Source organism: Microcaecilia unicolor, chromosome 6 (genome assembly GCF_901765095.1).
Source record: "Microcaecilia unicolor chromosome 6, aMicUni1.1, whole genome shotgun sequence".
NCBI classification, from domain to species: Eukaryota; Metazoa; Chordata; class Amphibia; order Gymnophiona; family Siphonopidae; genus Microcaecilia; species Microcaecilia unicolor.
The window spans coordinates 138,184,200-138,200,262 of NC_044036.1; the positions used below are offsets into that span (position 1 = coordinate 138,184,200).

The 16,063-nt window shown below is 40.8% G+C and overlaps 1 protein-coding gene across 1 annotated transcript in view; it reads right to left on the reverse strand.

The window, feature by feature from the left end:
- Nucleotides 1–16,063, reverse strand: part of COPG1 (coatomer protein complex subunit gamma 1) — a 59,287-nt gene that overhangs the window by 23,880 nt on the left and 19,344 nt on the right. The window contains exons 5-14 of the mRNA XM_030206400.1: nucleotides 15,866–15,945; nucleotides 13,572–13,647; nucleotides 13,391–13,483; nucleotides 12,076–12,162; nucleotides 9,234–9,391; nucleotides 8,985–9,118; nucleotides 7,479–7,546; nucleotides 4,780–4,968; nucleotides 2,941–3,036; nucleotides 1,806–2,049 (exon numbers count right to left, since the gene is read on the reverse strand). Of these exons, the coding sequence (XP_030062260.1) occupies nucleotides 1,806–2,049; nucleotides 2,941–3,036; nucleotides 4,780–4,968; nucleotides 7,479–7,546; nucleotides 8,985–9,118; nucleotides 9,234–9,391; nucleotides 12,076–12,162; nucleotides 13,391–13,483; nucleotides 13,572–13,647; nucleotides 15,866–15,945 (1,225 nt within the window). The remainder of the gene's footprint in view (nucleotides 1–1,805; nucleotides 2,050–2,940; nucleotides 3,037–4,779; nucleotides 4,969–7,478; nucleotides 7,547–8,984; nucleotides 9,119–9,233; nucleotides 9,392–12,075; nucleotides 12,163–13,390; nucleotides 13,484–13,571; nucleotides 13,648–15,865; nucleotides 15,946–16,063) is intronic.

The window sequence follows — 16,063 nt, forward strand, 5'->3', positions numbered from 1 at the left end:
TCATTCAGGTTAGATATGCATAAGGCCTTTCTGGCAATACACCTTCAGGTGTCGGCCTTGGAGGTAACTTTTTTCCTGCATTTCCCAAGCAACTGTTGTGATAGATTTCACGGTAAGAATTTTGTCTTTTATAATCCCATATAGCTTCCCAGTTTTCTAGAACCAAGGTCCTATTCCAATTCATTGCTAGTCAGTGTCAGTTTTACTTTGTATTCCTTGTGAATTCTGTATATCCATCAAATTTGTGCATCGATTTTCTTGCTTTAATTTTTTAAATAGAAATTTACTTTATTTTCTTCCTCTTTCTTGGTCCATCTATAGTTATATTGTTTGTATTTTTACTTACGGAACTCCTGGGGTTTGACAGTTAAATTTGTGTTTGAGTGGGCAATTTACTCATTTCTGACTTCAAGATATTATACATTTTAGAAGAAACTGCCCTGTGTGGAGGAGTGGCCTAGTGGTTAGGGTGGTGGACTTTGGTCCTGGGGAACTGAGAAACTGAGTTCGATTCCCGGCACAGGCAACTCCTTGTGACTCTGGGCAAGGCACTTAACCCTCCATTGCCTACCGCATTGAGCCTGCCATGAGTGGGAAAGCGCGGGGTACAAATGTAACAAAAAAAAAAAAAAAAAACCTGTGGATTTCCAAAACAAAACTATGTGCAAACTTTTACTTTGCAAATTACCCTGGCAAATTAATATGCTCTTTAATTTATAAGCATATCTGCATGTTTTCATAAGTATGTGCACAAATGCAAATACACTCCTCACCAATTCCACCTTTCGGAATGCCTCTGCTCAGGTCGGGTAAAGAAACAACAAGCTGTATGCACATAACTTTTTATGTGCGTATCAGCCATGAGATAACTGCCTTTCTAAACCAGCCATCCAGAACCAGCCCTAACTACACACAAATTTACAAAATGTGTGCATGTAATTACGCATGTACTTGTGTTATAAAATATGTATGTACAATGCAATTTGCTCCTCCCAAAGTACACCCCTGGAAATGCTTACATGTGGTTCACAGAACAGTATGTGATCTGCTGCAGCACAAATGCCCCCCCTAATTCTATAAAATTCACCAAAAATTTCACGCACAAATTTAATTGAATAATGAGCCAATTAGTGCCAATTGGCTTTTTGACAAGCTATTATTGGTGCTAATTGAAATCAATTACTATGTATGTGTGTAAATTTAGGCACATGATCAACACCTAAATTTTACTCGCATCCCGGAAAAGGGGGGGGGGGTGCAGTTACGCGTGCAATTATACAATAAGGGGGTTCTGTGCATAAATTTAGACAGGGCATTTGCATCACATTTTCATTGGTGCAAATGGACATGCCTAAACTTACATGCAACCCATGCTTAAGCGATGATTTTTTTTTTCAAGCACAATTTACAGAATTCATCCCATATTGCACAAATGTATACAGCTATGCAATTTACATGTCCCTTGTACAACATGCTTTACACACTGAAAAACCTTTATATAGTTCCCCCCAAAAGGGCAGCTTTTTCAAGCTCTAAGCGTCAATCCAGAGACGAGTGTGTTATGTCCCTCTACCAGCAGGTGGAGATAGAGAGAACCTCAGAGGTTTACTATATGTGGACCTGTGCATCCACCTTAACCTCAGTATTCTCTCTTTCTTCTGAAAGGGCAGTTTTTTCAAGCTCTAACAGTTCTTTATCAGCAGAAATGTCTATGTTGCCTTTGTAAAATAGGTGCTCTTTTGGACTTTTCACCTGGGTGCCCTTTGATAAAATTACCCCCTTTATGGCTTGCTGGTGCTACCTACCTGCCCTGACTTCCTCATTCTCCAGGATGACTCGATTATAAATGAAACGAATATATTTTGAAGGGTTGCTAGTCCGGGACCCTTCCTGCCCCAGAAGGTGTAGAATGCGGGTGGCGAGGACAGTGAACTCGCAGTCCTCGATAAATTCGCACAGGTGGGACAGACCCGTCTCTTTGCTTTCAGGGTTGTCCTCAATAATGTTAATGATGCAGTCAACAATTGCCCGTTTGTATTCAAAACCTCCCTGCGTAAGAAAAAAAACAGGTCAGCACGAAGCATCACAGGGGGCTGGGGCTGGAATGTTCTTCAACTAGAAGAGCAAATCAAAATCTTCAGACAGAAAACAATCTAAATGAAATGAGGCAGCAGATATTCCTCAAAAGCCTGGTGGCCACATGTCCAGCTAATGGATGTGTAATTAGACAATTTAGCGCATCAGATGGGAGACAGGTACCTTTACTAGTACTACTACTACTTATTTCTAAAGCGCTACTAGATGTACGCAGCGCTGTACACTTGAACATGAAGAGACAGTCCCTTAGCACTGTTCATCTCTAAATATTTTAAGCGCAGCAGAAAATAAGTAATCTACTGTTGTGATTAGTATTAAGTACAATAAATGGGAACAAAACAAAAGACAGATGGGTGTAACCTGCACGGAGCAGAATGTACAATCTTAAACAAACCAAAAATGCCCAGCTCCAAACCAATTAAAGATTTGTCTTACAGAATACACTTATATCTAGTAGCACTATTGGATCTATCGGATGAGCATTTTGGCTTGGAGATATAGAAACCCCCTCCATTGAGAGAAGTTATCGATACTGTCAATATTGACAATCTTAAACAAAGGCATAGAAAAGGTAAACTGCTTGTCCTGCACAGGATGACTCCAGCCACCTCCGCTGGGCAGACTAGATGGACTACGATGGTCTTTAGCTGACAACCGTTTGTTTTCGGATCTTGCCAGGTACTTGTAACCTGGATTGGCCACTGTTGGAAACAGGACGCTGGGTATAATGGAGCTTCGGTCTGTCCTAGTATGTTCTTATGTACTCAGTTACTATGTAAGTGGCTGACTTCATCGAACAGATAAAGGGTGATACATAGTGATGGACTTTGCTAGTGCACTCACCTCCTCCCGCAGCATTGTGAACAGGAAGCTCATCATCACTGCGTGCTTTCGAGGATACTTCTGACACAGAGCACTGATTGCCTGTACCACTACAACCTGAGCAAGAAAGGGAGAGAAAGTGTAAGAGAAACAGCACTGACGATCCTACAAAACTACTTTACGCTTTCATTGTTTGTTCTGAAAAAATTATAATGGTATCTTTTTCATAGAAATATAGACAAATGTAGGCAGATAAAGACCATATGGCCTATCCAGTCTGCCCATCCATGCCTTCTGCTCTCCCTGTCACTCCCTTTGAGATTCTATGACTTGTCCCAAGTTCTCTAGAATTCAGATACTGTTTTCGTCTCCACCACTTCCACCGGGAGGCCATACCACAAATTCAACACCCTTTCTGTGAAGTATTTCCTCAGGTTACTTCTGAGTCTGTCCCCTTTCACTTTTATCCTATGCCCCCCCCCCCCCCCCCCCGTTCCAGAGCTTCCTTTCAATTGAAAGAGACTCACCTCCCTTGTATGTACACTACATAGGTATTTCAATATCTCTATCATATCTCCCCTCTCCTGCCTTTCTTCCAAGGTATACGTATTGAGATCTTTAAGTCTGTCCCCAAATGCTTTATGACAGAGACCACTGACCATTTTAGTGGCCGCCCTCTGGACCAACTCTATTCTGCTTATATCATTTTTGAGTGAAAGACATTTTTAAACTATATATTCACACTTCTTTTTTTTGGTGCTTTATTGTGGATATTTGTACAGAAACTACCTCTGGATATGTTTCAGTAAAATAAGAGAGGTTTAATTTTGATGTTACATTTTCATCTTGTTTAAAAAGGGAGCACATGTCATATATTCCTCCACTGCTTTCTCCAGGTGCTTTGATATACATCAAATGTTTTTCTAACATAACCAAATCCAAACTAAGCAACGTAAATTAGAACTTAAATCCACTTCTGTTGTGCAGTTACCTTTGACTCATTAAAACCAGGAGCCCTATTTTTATTGACATTAGCATTCCACAGTCAGCTATTTCTCATTATGGCCCTAGACTCACTGTCTTAAATCTGAAGATATGCATGTTAAGAGGGATATGTACAAATAAAGTGTTACCAGCTTCAAATTAAAAAGCTCAAAGGAGTCAACATTTCTTTACACAAAAGCATTAAGTAGTAGGGACTAGATTCTATATATCACACCTCGATTTCCACACGGAAATCAAAGCACCTTCTACAAAGCATGCCTTAATTTAGGCGTGCTTTATAGAGCAGGTTTAAATTTCTGTGTGGTTTATGGAATACGCTGAGCACTGGTCCACACTACTTAGTCATGGCCAATTACACCAACTAAAAAACCTGGTGCAAATCCTGATGCCTCGTGGAGCAGGTGCATTCTATACCACGCATAGATTTTAGAAACGCCCATAACCACACCCACTTTTCAACTATGCGACTTAGAATTTATGCACACCAGGTTACAGAATACACTTAGCAAGTGCGCATAAATTCTAATATCAATTTTTAGTGCTAATTACTTGTTAACATATAATTATCAGTGCTGATTAGCTTGTGAACTAATTATGTGCAATACGCTTCAATTTCCACATGGAAACCGAGGTGTGATATATAGAATCCCGGGGTAGAAATGTAAATAGCAAATTAACTGTTTACGGTTTAGAAATGTAAGGATTTCTCTTAAAGAACCCCACACTACAGCATTTATACCAGTAGGTTGCCAGCCTCCAACATTAGTAGAACAGCCTGTCAAATAAGCATTTGAACAAAGGTACATCTGGCAGTACAGATACATAAAAAAAGAGGACTTCTCAGTGCCGTATCACCTTGAACTCATCAGAAATTTCTGACATGAAAGAGGAGATCTGTTTCATGAGGCGATCGATGCTGCTCTCGCTGCCAGTTTTCAGGAGAGTTGTGATAGCCAATGTGGCAATACTACGGTTAGAATCTGTTACCAGATTCTCCAGGTCTAGGTTACAGGCAGTTACAGCAGACGGATGTTTCATTGCGACCTACGAATGAGAAATAAGTGATATAACACAGATTAAAAATATATTTCATAAACTTGAATGACACAATAAAATCTGCACGAGTCACCACCCAGGAAAAGGATCTAGATGTCATCGCTGATGATACATTGAAACCCTCTGCTCAGTGTGCAGCAGTAGCAAAGAAAACAAATAGAATGTTAGGAATTATTAGGAAAGGAATGGAAAACAAAACTGAGAATGTTATAATGCCTTTGTGTCGTTCCATGGTGCAACTGCACCTGGAATACTGTGTGCAATTCTGGTCAACGCATCTCAAAAAAGGTATAGTGGAATTAGAAAAGGTACAGAGAAGGGCGACAAAAATGATAAAGGAGATGGACGATGAGGAAAGGCTTCAGCTTGGAGAAGAGACGGCTGAGGGGAGATAGAGGTCTATAAAATACTGAGTGGAATGGAACAGGTAGAGGTAAATCTAGGATTAGTGGGAATGCAATAAAGTTACTAAGTAGTAAATTTAAAACAAACCAGAGAAAATATTTCTTCACTCAGTGTGTAATTACTCTGAAATTCTTTGCCAGAGATTGCAGTAAAAGCAGTTTGCTTACCAGGGTTTAAAAAAGGTTTGGATAATCCCACCCCCCCCCCCAAAAAAAAAGTCCATAAACCATTATTGAGATGAAGTTGGGAAAATCCACTGCTTATTTCTAGAATAAGCAGCATAAAATCAGGTACTTGTGACCTGGATTGGCCACTGTTGGAAATAGGATAATTGGCTTGATGGACCTTCAGTCTGTCCCAGTGTGGCAGCGCTTATGTTCCTTCATGATTATTCTGCAGTGCTGTTAAATGTGTACGTTTCTGAAACCGTTTCAAGTTAGTCCTATTACTAAGTTTCAATTTCCCGTTTCCAAGTTTACCTCCTTGATTGTATTTTTGCTTATATTTGGTGATTTTCTTTAACCAACTTATAGCCTGCCTAGTTCCATAAATATGTACAATAAATAAATAGCTATGCTGTTAAATTTGTAACAATTGTAAGCTTTATGATAAGCTGTACCTCCTGTGCACTGCCTTGGGTGAATCTGTTCATAAAGGCAGTTAATGAATAAAGACATACATAGAGCCATTTGTGGTATGTATCAGTACATGAGGAGGGTAATTTTATAACAGATCTTATGCACGTATGCGTCTTTATACCTCGGGCTCCTAGTGATGCGCAAATGCTCTTGCAAAAAGTTACACCAGCCCCAAGGCAAGTGCAATGTTCTGTGTGTATGCAAATAGCTCACAGTCCTGCTTATTTTCGAAGGAGATGGCCGGCCATCTTCCGACACAAATCGGGAGATGGCCAGCTATCTCCTAAACCCGGCCAAATCGGTATAATCGAAAGCTGATTTTGGCCGGCTTCAACTGCTTTCCGTCGCAGGGCCAGCCAAAGTTAAAGGGGGCGTGTCGGCAGGGTACGGAAGGCGGGACGGGGGCATGGTGATAATGGAAAAAAGAAGGCCGGCTCTGACAAGCACTTGGCCGGCTTCACTTGGTTCATTTATTTTTAGGACTAAGTTTCCAAAAAGTGCCCCAACTGACCAGATAACCACCGGAGGGAATGGGGGATCACCTCCCCTTACTCCCCCAGTGGTCACCAACCCTCTCCCAACCCAAAAAATAAAATTAAAAATAATTTTTTTGCCAGCCTCTAAACCAGACTCAAATGTCATACCCAGCTCCATGACAGCAGTATGCAGGTCCCTGGAGCAGTTTTAGTGGGTGTAGTGCACTTCAGGCAGGTGGACCCAGACCCAGGCCCATCCCCCCCCCCCCCCCCCCCCCCCCCCCCCCCCCCCCCCCCCCCCCCCGTTACACTTGTGGTGATAAGTGGGAGCCCTAAGGGCTATGGTAGTGGTGTACAGTTGTGAGGAGTGGATTTTGGGAGGGATTTGGGGGGCTCAGCACACAAGGTAATGGAGGTATGCACCTGGGAGCAATTTTTGAAGTCTACTGCAGTGCCACCTAGGGTGCCCGGTTGATGTACTGGCATGTGAGGGGGACCAGTGCACTACAAATGCTGGCTCCTCCCACGACCAAATGCCTTGGATTTGGCCTGGTTTGAGGTGGCCGCCATTATCGCTGAAAACCAATGCCGGCCATCTCTAAAGCTGGCCCAAATGTTGAGATTTGGCCGGCTCTGACCGTATTATCGAAACGAAAGACGGCCGGCCATCTTGTTTTGATAATACGGTCGGGACGCCGCTTTACAGGGCCGGCCATATAGATGGCCAGCCATGTTTAATTATGCCCCACAGTGTCACCCCAGCTCCATTCCTTTATGTGCTGTCTGCACAAACAGTACGTGCTCTTGTCGGAATACATACATGTATGCCTGTGTACATCTCTGCATTTAAAAATGGCCATTTACACACAGGAAGAGGTTTATAAACACTTATCCACACATGCTCAGCTGTCTACTTGTGTTCCACCACCATGTAATCTCTGTGTTTTCCAAGAGCGAGAATGACTATTTCCACACTGACCTTGTTGAGTGTGCGAACAGCTGCATATCGTAGTGCTGCTTTGGGAGAGCTACAAAACAGCTGCAAAACTATGTAAAAGAGAAGAAAAGGCATTACATGTATCTCTTGTTAAAAGACAAAGTCCATGAGTTTTGTATTTTGTATTTCTTTTGTCCTCCATCTAAACTAGTCCTCGGCACGCACCCAGCCATTAGGATTTCTGAATATTGGCAATGAACTCTTTTTGGCACTTCAGTCATTCCAGTCTCTAATTTTTGCTATTTAGGCATACTTCTTGAGTCCTCTCTTTCTTTCCTATCACAGGTTTCACATTTAACCAAGGTTAGTTTTCCGATGTTCTGTCAACTTAGAACAATCCAACATTTCTTTGATATTTCAAATTTCTGTGCTCTGATTCTTTCCTTTTTTTTTTTTTTAACTTCCCATCTTGACTACTGCAATATTATCTATGCAGGTTTACTAAATTCCACTCTGTGGAAGCTGCAAACGCTCCAGAATACAGCCATCAGGCTGTTACGCCATGCTCATCGATAACATCACATCTCACCCCTGTTGAAAAAATGTCACTGGCTTCCCATTGAAAAATGGATTATATACAAATTGCTTTACTTACCTTTAAGACTTTTCAAACTGGCGTCCCTGACTACCTTTCCTGTTTGACTATTTCTTACTGCCCTTCGGTCCATTAATGATCAGACTACTTTTACCCAGTCCAAGGTTAGCCTATCTGGAATCTACGCGACACAGTGCTTTTTTTCTTTCTCTCCCCACATACTGGAATAATCTCCCTCTTAAGACTTCCTTTATTTTAAGGCCAAACTTAAAACTTGGCTTTTTAAATAGGCATTCGGAAGAAATTGTCTGTCAGCACCAGCTCAACAATCCTGCCTTTTTACCAACTTTTTGATTAATATGCTGTATCAACCACTACCTATCCCTTTTCCCTCCTTTACTCTAGGTGTGATTGTGCTTGCCTATCTCATAATGGAGTTCCTTTATTTTATTTCAGCCTGCACACCATTTTGAAATAAAAAAAAACAAATAAATATGACAGTTGTGCACACAAGGGAGGCAGTGCATGTAAATCTTTCATGCATATTCATTGTGGATAGCCTGAAATCCTGATTGGCTTGGTTGAGAACACCAGATGCAGACTCCTGCTTCTATCTAAGTTATGCTTCTTACAAAAGATTTAGCTGTTGGTTTATAGAACGGGGTTTGGCATTGGGTGTCTCTGGTTTTCTGCAACTTTCTGTGGCTATCTATCTATTGGATAGACTACTGATTATGTTCCTTCTAAATTTAATAACTGAAATAATAAATAAGATGAACATAAACAAAATAATAAAAAAGAACAGGTTTTGGTTGTGTAAAATGATGCAGCCAAATGTTAAACAACTAAAAACCAATTTCATTTCCATCTACTAAAAAAAAAAAAAAAGATTAGCTTATTGCTGCATCATTTGGATTAGGAAGCATGGCCTCCGTCTTGAGTTTTAATCTTACCAGACACAGCAGGCGCAAGTTCTTTGGCCGTGCAGTTCGCCAAGTTGACAATGGCACATGCAGCCTCATAGATTACCATTTCATGCTTATTTCTTAAACAGCTTTCAATGAAGTCAAAAAGGGGACTGTCATGGCTGGAAAACAAATTCAGGGGCAGGGGGGATGGGAGAGAGAAATAGAAGATTTGACAATATTCGGAGTCACCAGTCAAGACCAAAAATACCTGAAGGTACTTGAAAGAAACGCTACCTTCCGTTCTCTTCCTCGAGCAGTTTGCAGGCAACCCGGATCATTAGACAGTAGGCAAAAGGGGATTTTAGCCCATGACGTGTGAACTTGCTTATCATTTTGTTCACTGCCAGACGGTCGTTTTTACGCACATGATACAGTAAACCAAGAGCGTGATACTGCAGACATTAATTCAACATCAAAGAAACGACAGTTAGGAAAACGACTATAAAGAACATCATAGCACATTATTTCTAAGATTTAAGGCACGCATAGAGAGATGCTGCAATATTGCAGGGCAGGCAGAGGTTCCTCCCTAGTGCTCCGGGAGAAATGTCAGTACTTTTGATAACCTTAGCAGCAACATCACTCCATCTCTTAATGGAAAGGAAGAAGGGTACGGGATGTCTATGGCCAAAAAGATGGATGCTGGTATTTAGACTGGTACCCGGCACATCCAGGTTATAGAAAGGTGTTTTGGTTGAGCAAACAAAGCTGCCCTCCCTAGGAGAAATGAAGGGAATGTGCAGTAGATATTTTTCTGTCTATGACTAGCTCACAATTAAAAAAAAAAAATCACAAACAGCTGCAATGGGAATTCTCACAGCAGCTCCTCATAACCGTGGGCAAGACGTTCAACCCTCCATTGCCCCATGTACAAAAAAAAACACCTTACACTGTGAGTCCATTAGTGACTGAGAACGTACCTGAATATAACACGTCTAGTAGCACTATAAAAATGACAACCAGTAGCAGGCTATTTCCCACTAAAGGGCTGCTGCTGAAAACTCCAGCGGTATTCTGAACAGCGCCATAAAAATACCGCCGGAACTGTGCAGAAGAACAACGCCCTAATGCTCAAAGCTATTGCGATGCAAATATAGGTGCACTCACAGCTTTGAGCATTAGGGAGTTCTGCGGGAGGACTGTGTTTGGCACATGCTTGGAAGAGTTCAGAGGTAAGCTCAGCTCCTGTGCACACGCGCCTGGTAAAACCCGAACGTCAAATACACATTGGCATCTGTTTTCTGCAGTGTAGATATAAGTGTTCTTCAATTTTTTTTCCTGGATGCTAATATTTAGATGCAAGTGGCAAACGTCAATGTGTGCTTTGTTTTTTTTTAAAGTATGGCCGCTTTAAATTTAGACACAGGACAAGAACACCAATGTGTGCTTCACATTCAGGTCTGCTGTTTCTTACAACCAGCGCTCAGGGGCTTGCATGGGCTTCCATCTGCTTCCAAAAAACAATTAAAACTGGTAGAGTTTGCAGAAAGAATCATGACAGAAGCATGAGAATCATGGGAAATCCTCTCTTCCAACACCCTAACGCCTGCTCGGACCTGGCATTATTTTTTCATAGCAGTGAGGCATCTTTGTTTTGGGCGTACTTTTCTGATCATTGGGGAGGAATACAAAATAACCTCATTTAAATGAGCTTGACTACGTTTGCATGCTATCTGTGATAAGGCCTGGCGTGCTCGTTGTTTGCTGCGCTAGACCCCTCTGATCATTCTATGCTGGTAAATGCGGATGCTAGTACGGCACTAATAGCCTCTAGCGCTCGCATTTACTTTTGATCATTGGTGCCATAGACAGCTATGTGGCCATTTTATAAAACGGACAATGACACCCATATCCCTTGTTTTACCCCATTCATAATTTGCAAAATGGATATTCATGCTGGATATAACCAGCACACGGACATCCTATTCTCATGTATTCTAGAACAGGCTGTACATCAGCAGATCCTGTTTTAATATACTAGCACCACCGGGGATGGTCTTTCTAAAATGCTGTTCTTTCTTTATTTAAAACATGTTCAGATTAGAGAATGACACGGGGACCTGCAGTTACCACGGGGATGGGGCGGGGACAAACTTTGCCACCATGTCACTTTCTACTTTGAAGCCTGTTAATGAATTGGACTGTTATGTCTGATTGATGCAGATGACAATATTTTTATTTTTTGGTAAAACAAGCAAACATGCTGGCCACAGCTAGCAAAATTTGCATGGGGGATCCTGTACATCCTGCTACCAGCACATCTTCTAAGAAGACATCTTCTATTCCAGGAAGGACTGTGGCAGACAGGAAAGCTAGACTGAATCCAGAGATTGTTGATGACATTATTTATCCACAGATTAAAAAATCGTAACAGTGCTTCATAGGGCATATTTCTCCCCTCTAGGGCATACAGAACGGGTTGTATTTTGTACCCCTGGATATTTTAACAGGACGGATTAGGATTTCTTGGGGTAGTATGTCAGCTATTGTTGGAGTTGGAAGGGTAGAGGGTGGTGGTGATGGTGGTGGGAGGGTTTATTATAGCTGCTCGTTGTTAATATTGTTTTATATTTGTAATTTATACACAACAGTTGCACAGTATATTGTTCCTTTTTATACTTTAATAAAAAGATTTAAATATAAAATCATAAGTGTTCAAGGCTTCCGCAGATGAGAACAGAGCCCACGAAGACGGGACAGGGCCAAATTGTATCCCCGTGTCATTCTCTAGTTCAGATCCTCTTCCCAGCTAAGTTGTCTAAAGACGTTTATGCCTTCAATTTTGTAGTCAGACCTGTTGGTGGATTGCTATTGTTCTTGTTTAGTTTCAAAATTATCCTTGGATTAAAAAAAAATCCCATCATTGCCTGAAAACGAAAACACACACACATCTTCTGCACTTTACATAAAGCTCTGTCAGTATACCACACCATGATACATAAATGCAAAATGCTTAGTACTAACCACTCTGTCAGTGCTAACACAGAGCAGCCCCAATTCTAATAGCAATACCCAACACCCTTAGCATTTTTCTAGTACTGGCTTTCCAGTTATTCGTGACCACTGGCTTCCTCACCTGAACCATGATATTGTCACTGGAAGCAGCTTCTTGAGCCTCATTTACCCAGCGCTTAACCACTTCAAAGCTCGTCTTTAACAGGTGCTATAGGACACAAAGAAAAGGTGTGTGTTAGAGGTTCTACAACATTTTCTGTTTGCTGCATCACCCAAACATTAATTTTAAGAAAAAGATGTGATGTGAAAGGAACAGTTCAACCAATATCTAAAGAAATGAGAAAACACCTAATACAAAACAGATAGAACCTGAACATTAGTATACATCTTTTCAAGTAAGCGCTTGATAAATGAAATTGCCTGCATTACAAAAATGGAGCAGCTGTAAAAATACTGTACTAATATACCTAGATGGAAGAGACAAGTCCACTAAGATGTGTATCATGTCCTAAGTCATTTTATGTTTCAACAATTTTTATTGGTGTTATATTAAAAATCAACATACAAAACAATCTGCGAAACAGTAAACATCCATTGATCAGTTCTCAAAGAGCAGCAGAGAAAACACTATTATTATGTCCTTTCAACCGTCAACTCTACCCCAACTTTATCCCCCCCCCCCACTCCCACCCCCCCAAAGACCTCTCCAGAGGCTACTCCTCTCAAATACTATCGTATAGGCTCCAAATTCAACATCATTTAAAACACAGCCCCGCCAGATCCCTTATATTATGTATAAACATTATGAAGACCATAAATACCAACATTTCCCCTGAATTGAAGCATTTCTTTTTACTTTGTATCAGATAATAGGAATATCTCTTTGCACGTTACACATCCATCGCCTTTCAATAAGCCTCTACTCATTAACCCCACTCAATCCTGACCGGTACTGCATTCCTTTCAAACACTGATGAATTTCAATACTTACTTGAGCTACCACTACTTCCCCATTGTTCCCTCTCCCTCCCTAATACCACCATATACCCTCTCTCCCCCTCCCCTTCCTAATTCATTTTAAACATGCTGTTTTAAAAGCATGCTATTTGTACACACAAGGGACAAATAAACATAAGGTCAACGCAACACATGTAGTATGTATTAAGCCATTCCCTTTCAAAGAGGGGAAATTGAACCAGTCCAAATTCCTTTGCTCTCACTGAGTGAGCTAAATCTACTGCACTACCGGTAACGCTGAAAGGGACTAGAGTACAAAGCCCCACAACAGCCAGACAAGCTTCTTGCCAGTTATTTAAAGAATCAACTGACAGCAGCTGGTACTACTTTCTTAGCAGCAGGACAATTAATTAATGTACTTATTGCTAAGCACAGATTACGTGTATGACATATTACTACTGATTGTGTATATTACATACCAAAGAAGAAACTAATGCAGAGCTGGAGACGCTGGGAACCTTGTCGACAATGGCCTGCTTCATGTATCGTTCGATAGCCTGTAGCATGGTGCTCTGTATATGCAGAAAGGAAACATAGGGGAATGATGCCTCCAGAAAATGAGAGAATACTGTAATTCTATGATGTGACAGCTGAGCTTACATCAGTAATTGTGCACAGCGCTCTCACTGCAGGACCCCGGTAATTGTCGTCCTTCCCGGTCATATCTTTAGTCAAACTGCAGAAACAGTAAACCATTCACTCAGCGTTAACATTTTCAGCCTCATCCTTCTAGTCAACACACAGTGAATTAGTGATCATCGACAGGGATCCTTTTCTAGATGAAACTTAGATGATGTGTGGTAACTGCAAAATTTTACCGCACTTTAGTAAAAGAGGACCTAGCAGTTTAATGCAGGAATTAGCATATGCTCTCAGTTAATGCGCTTGTTAACTATTAGTGAGGGCCTGCGCTGTTGATGTGCAGTAATTCCCATGTTATACAGCTAACGCAGCTGAATAAATATGAACCCTAGCCCCATAATTCTATAAAAGTCGCCAAAAATTGCATGTTTTAATTTGGACGTGCTCAATTGAATAACGAGCTAATTAGCACCAATAATTGGCTTTTCACACAATTATTGGCACTAATTAGATTGAATTTGCATTTATGCGTGTTCTGAAAAAGAGGGCATGGAAATGGGGGTGTTCCTAAAATTAAAACACGTTGTTATAGAATAACAAGGATATGTGTCTAATGTATGTACATTTGCACCATATTTCAGTTAGTACAAATAGCCTGTGCCTAAAAGTTAGGTGCGATCCTCAGGCATAATCCCTATTCTATAAACCACGCCTAACTTTAAGCACAGCTTATTGAATAATGCTTTTTTTCAGCACCATATATAGAATCTAGCCCTAAGTATCGTAACCTGATACAATCAATGGTACTAAGTCATGCAGACTATTGCAATGGAATTTATGCGGGATGTAAAGAGCAAACCTTAAAGAAACTTCAGACCGCTCAAAACATGGCAGCAAGACTCATCTTCGGAAAAACAAGATCTGAAAGCGCAAAACCCCCTCCGCGAAAAACTACACTGGCTCCCAATCAAAGAACGCATTACCTTCAAAATCTGCACTATGGTTCACAATATTATCTACGGTGAAGCAACGGGATACATGACAGACTTGATCATCCTCCCAACAAGAAACACATCCGAATCAACACGAATGTACCTAAATCTCCACTATCCAAGCTGCAAAGGACTCAAATACAAATCAACTTACGCATCCAGCTTTTCATACATCAGCACACAACTGTGGAATGCACTACCAAAAGATCTGAAAACCACATATGACCACTTACACTTCAGAAAATCACTTAAGACCCACCTGTTTAAAAAGGCATATCCTACTGACCCAACAAACGCCTGATCTCAGCGACACAACACTACTAAGTTCGTAATGGCCATCACACAACTCTTCCGTTGTACGATTCCTTTATGTGGTCCTACAACATGAACCTTATCCTTCCACAACATCACCTTGTATTTGTTTACTCCGGAGTCTGCAAACAGCTCTCCGGCACTATGTAAGCCACATTGAGCCTACAAATAGGTGGGAAAATGTGGGATACAAATGTAACAAATAAATAAATAAGTGTGGAAGTGGAAAGGACAGCGCTTGACTAACAGGAAATGGGATAAGCAGGACTTAATGGAAAGTTTGTGTATATATAACCGTACTCTTCCAAAAGGAAGGGAATAATGATCCTTAGTTGCAGGCAAATTATTTTAATGCTGACGAGACGGAATCTATGATCTTTAGCTGTTATCATATTCCTAGCATCTAAGATCAAAGGCAAGAAAAGGAAGTGACGTCAATTATACCTACAGTGTGAAAGCACTAAGGCAAGGGTGGGCAATGTTGGTCCTCGAGGGCAGCAACCCAGTCAGGTTTTTAGGATTTCCCCAATCAATACGCATGAGATCTATATGCATCCAATGGAGGCAGTGCATGCAAGTAGATCTCATGCATATTTGTTGTATTATAACACATCTTATATCCTCCATATACCTTGTCAGTTCAAGGCAGGTTACAAAAACCAAGAGACCAGATGCAAACTTTTTGGGAATTACAATAGCAAATTAAACACAAAAGGACACGTACCCTCCAATTATAACTCGGTTCGCGGAAACAAAAACGTTTTCAAATTCTTCCCAAACTATACATAATTAACAGCATTGCCAAGAATAAAGGAAGTGAATTCCATACTGAAGCCATGTAACAAAGCAATGCAGAAAAATTATTAACTGATTTTAAAGCAATAACACTGGGAACCTGCAAGAAACATTGATATGGTGTATGAGATCTATGAAAGAGGTTTACTAAGTCTATAATATGTTACATGCAGTTCCCAGGCATAAAAGAAATAAACCTGAGTGGTAGCTCACCTGCTGGTGACAATGATAACATCCTCTGCAATACAGGACATCTCTTTTATCGTCAGGTAACACATCCTGCGAAGAGTCGACTGACATGGGAAAAAAGGCATTAAAATATTTTGCATGTATTAAGCAAACTAATCATAGCAGCATTTTGAAAATAATATATTTCAATGGTAAAGCAAAATCCACATAAGACATGTATTA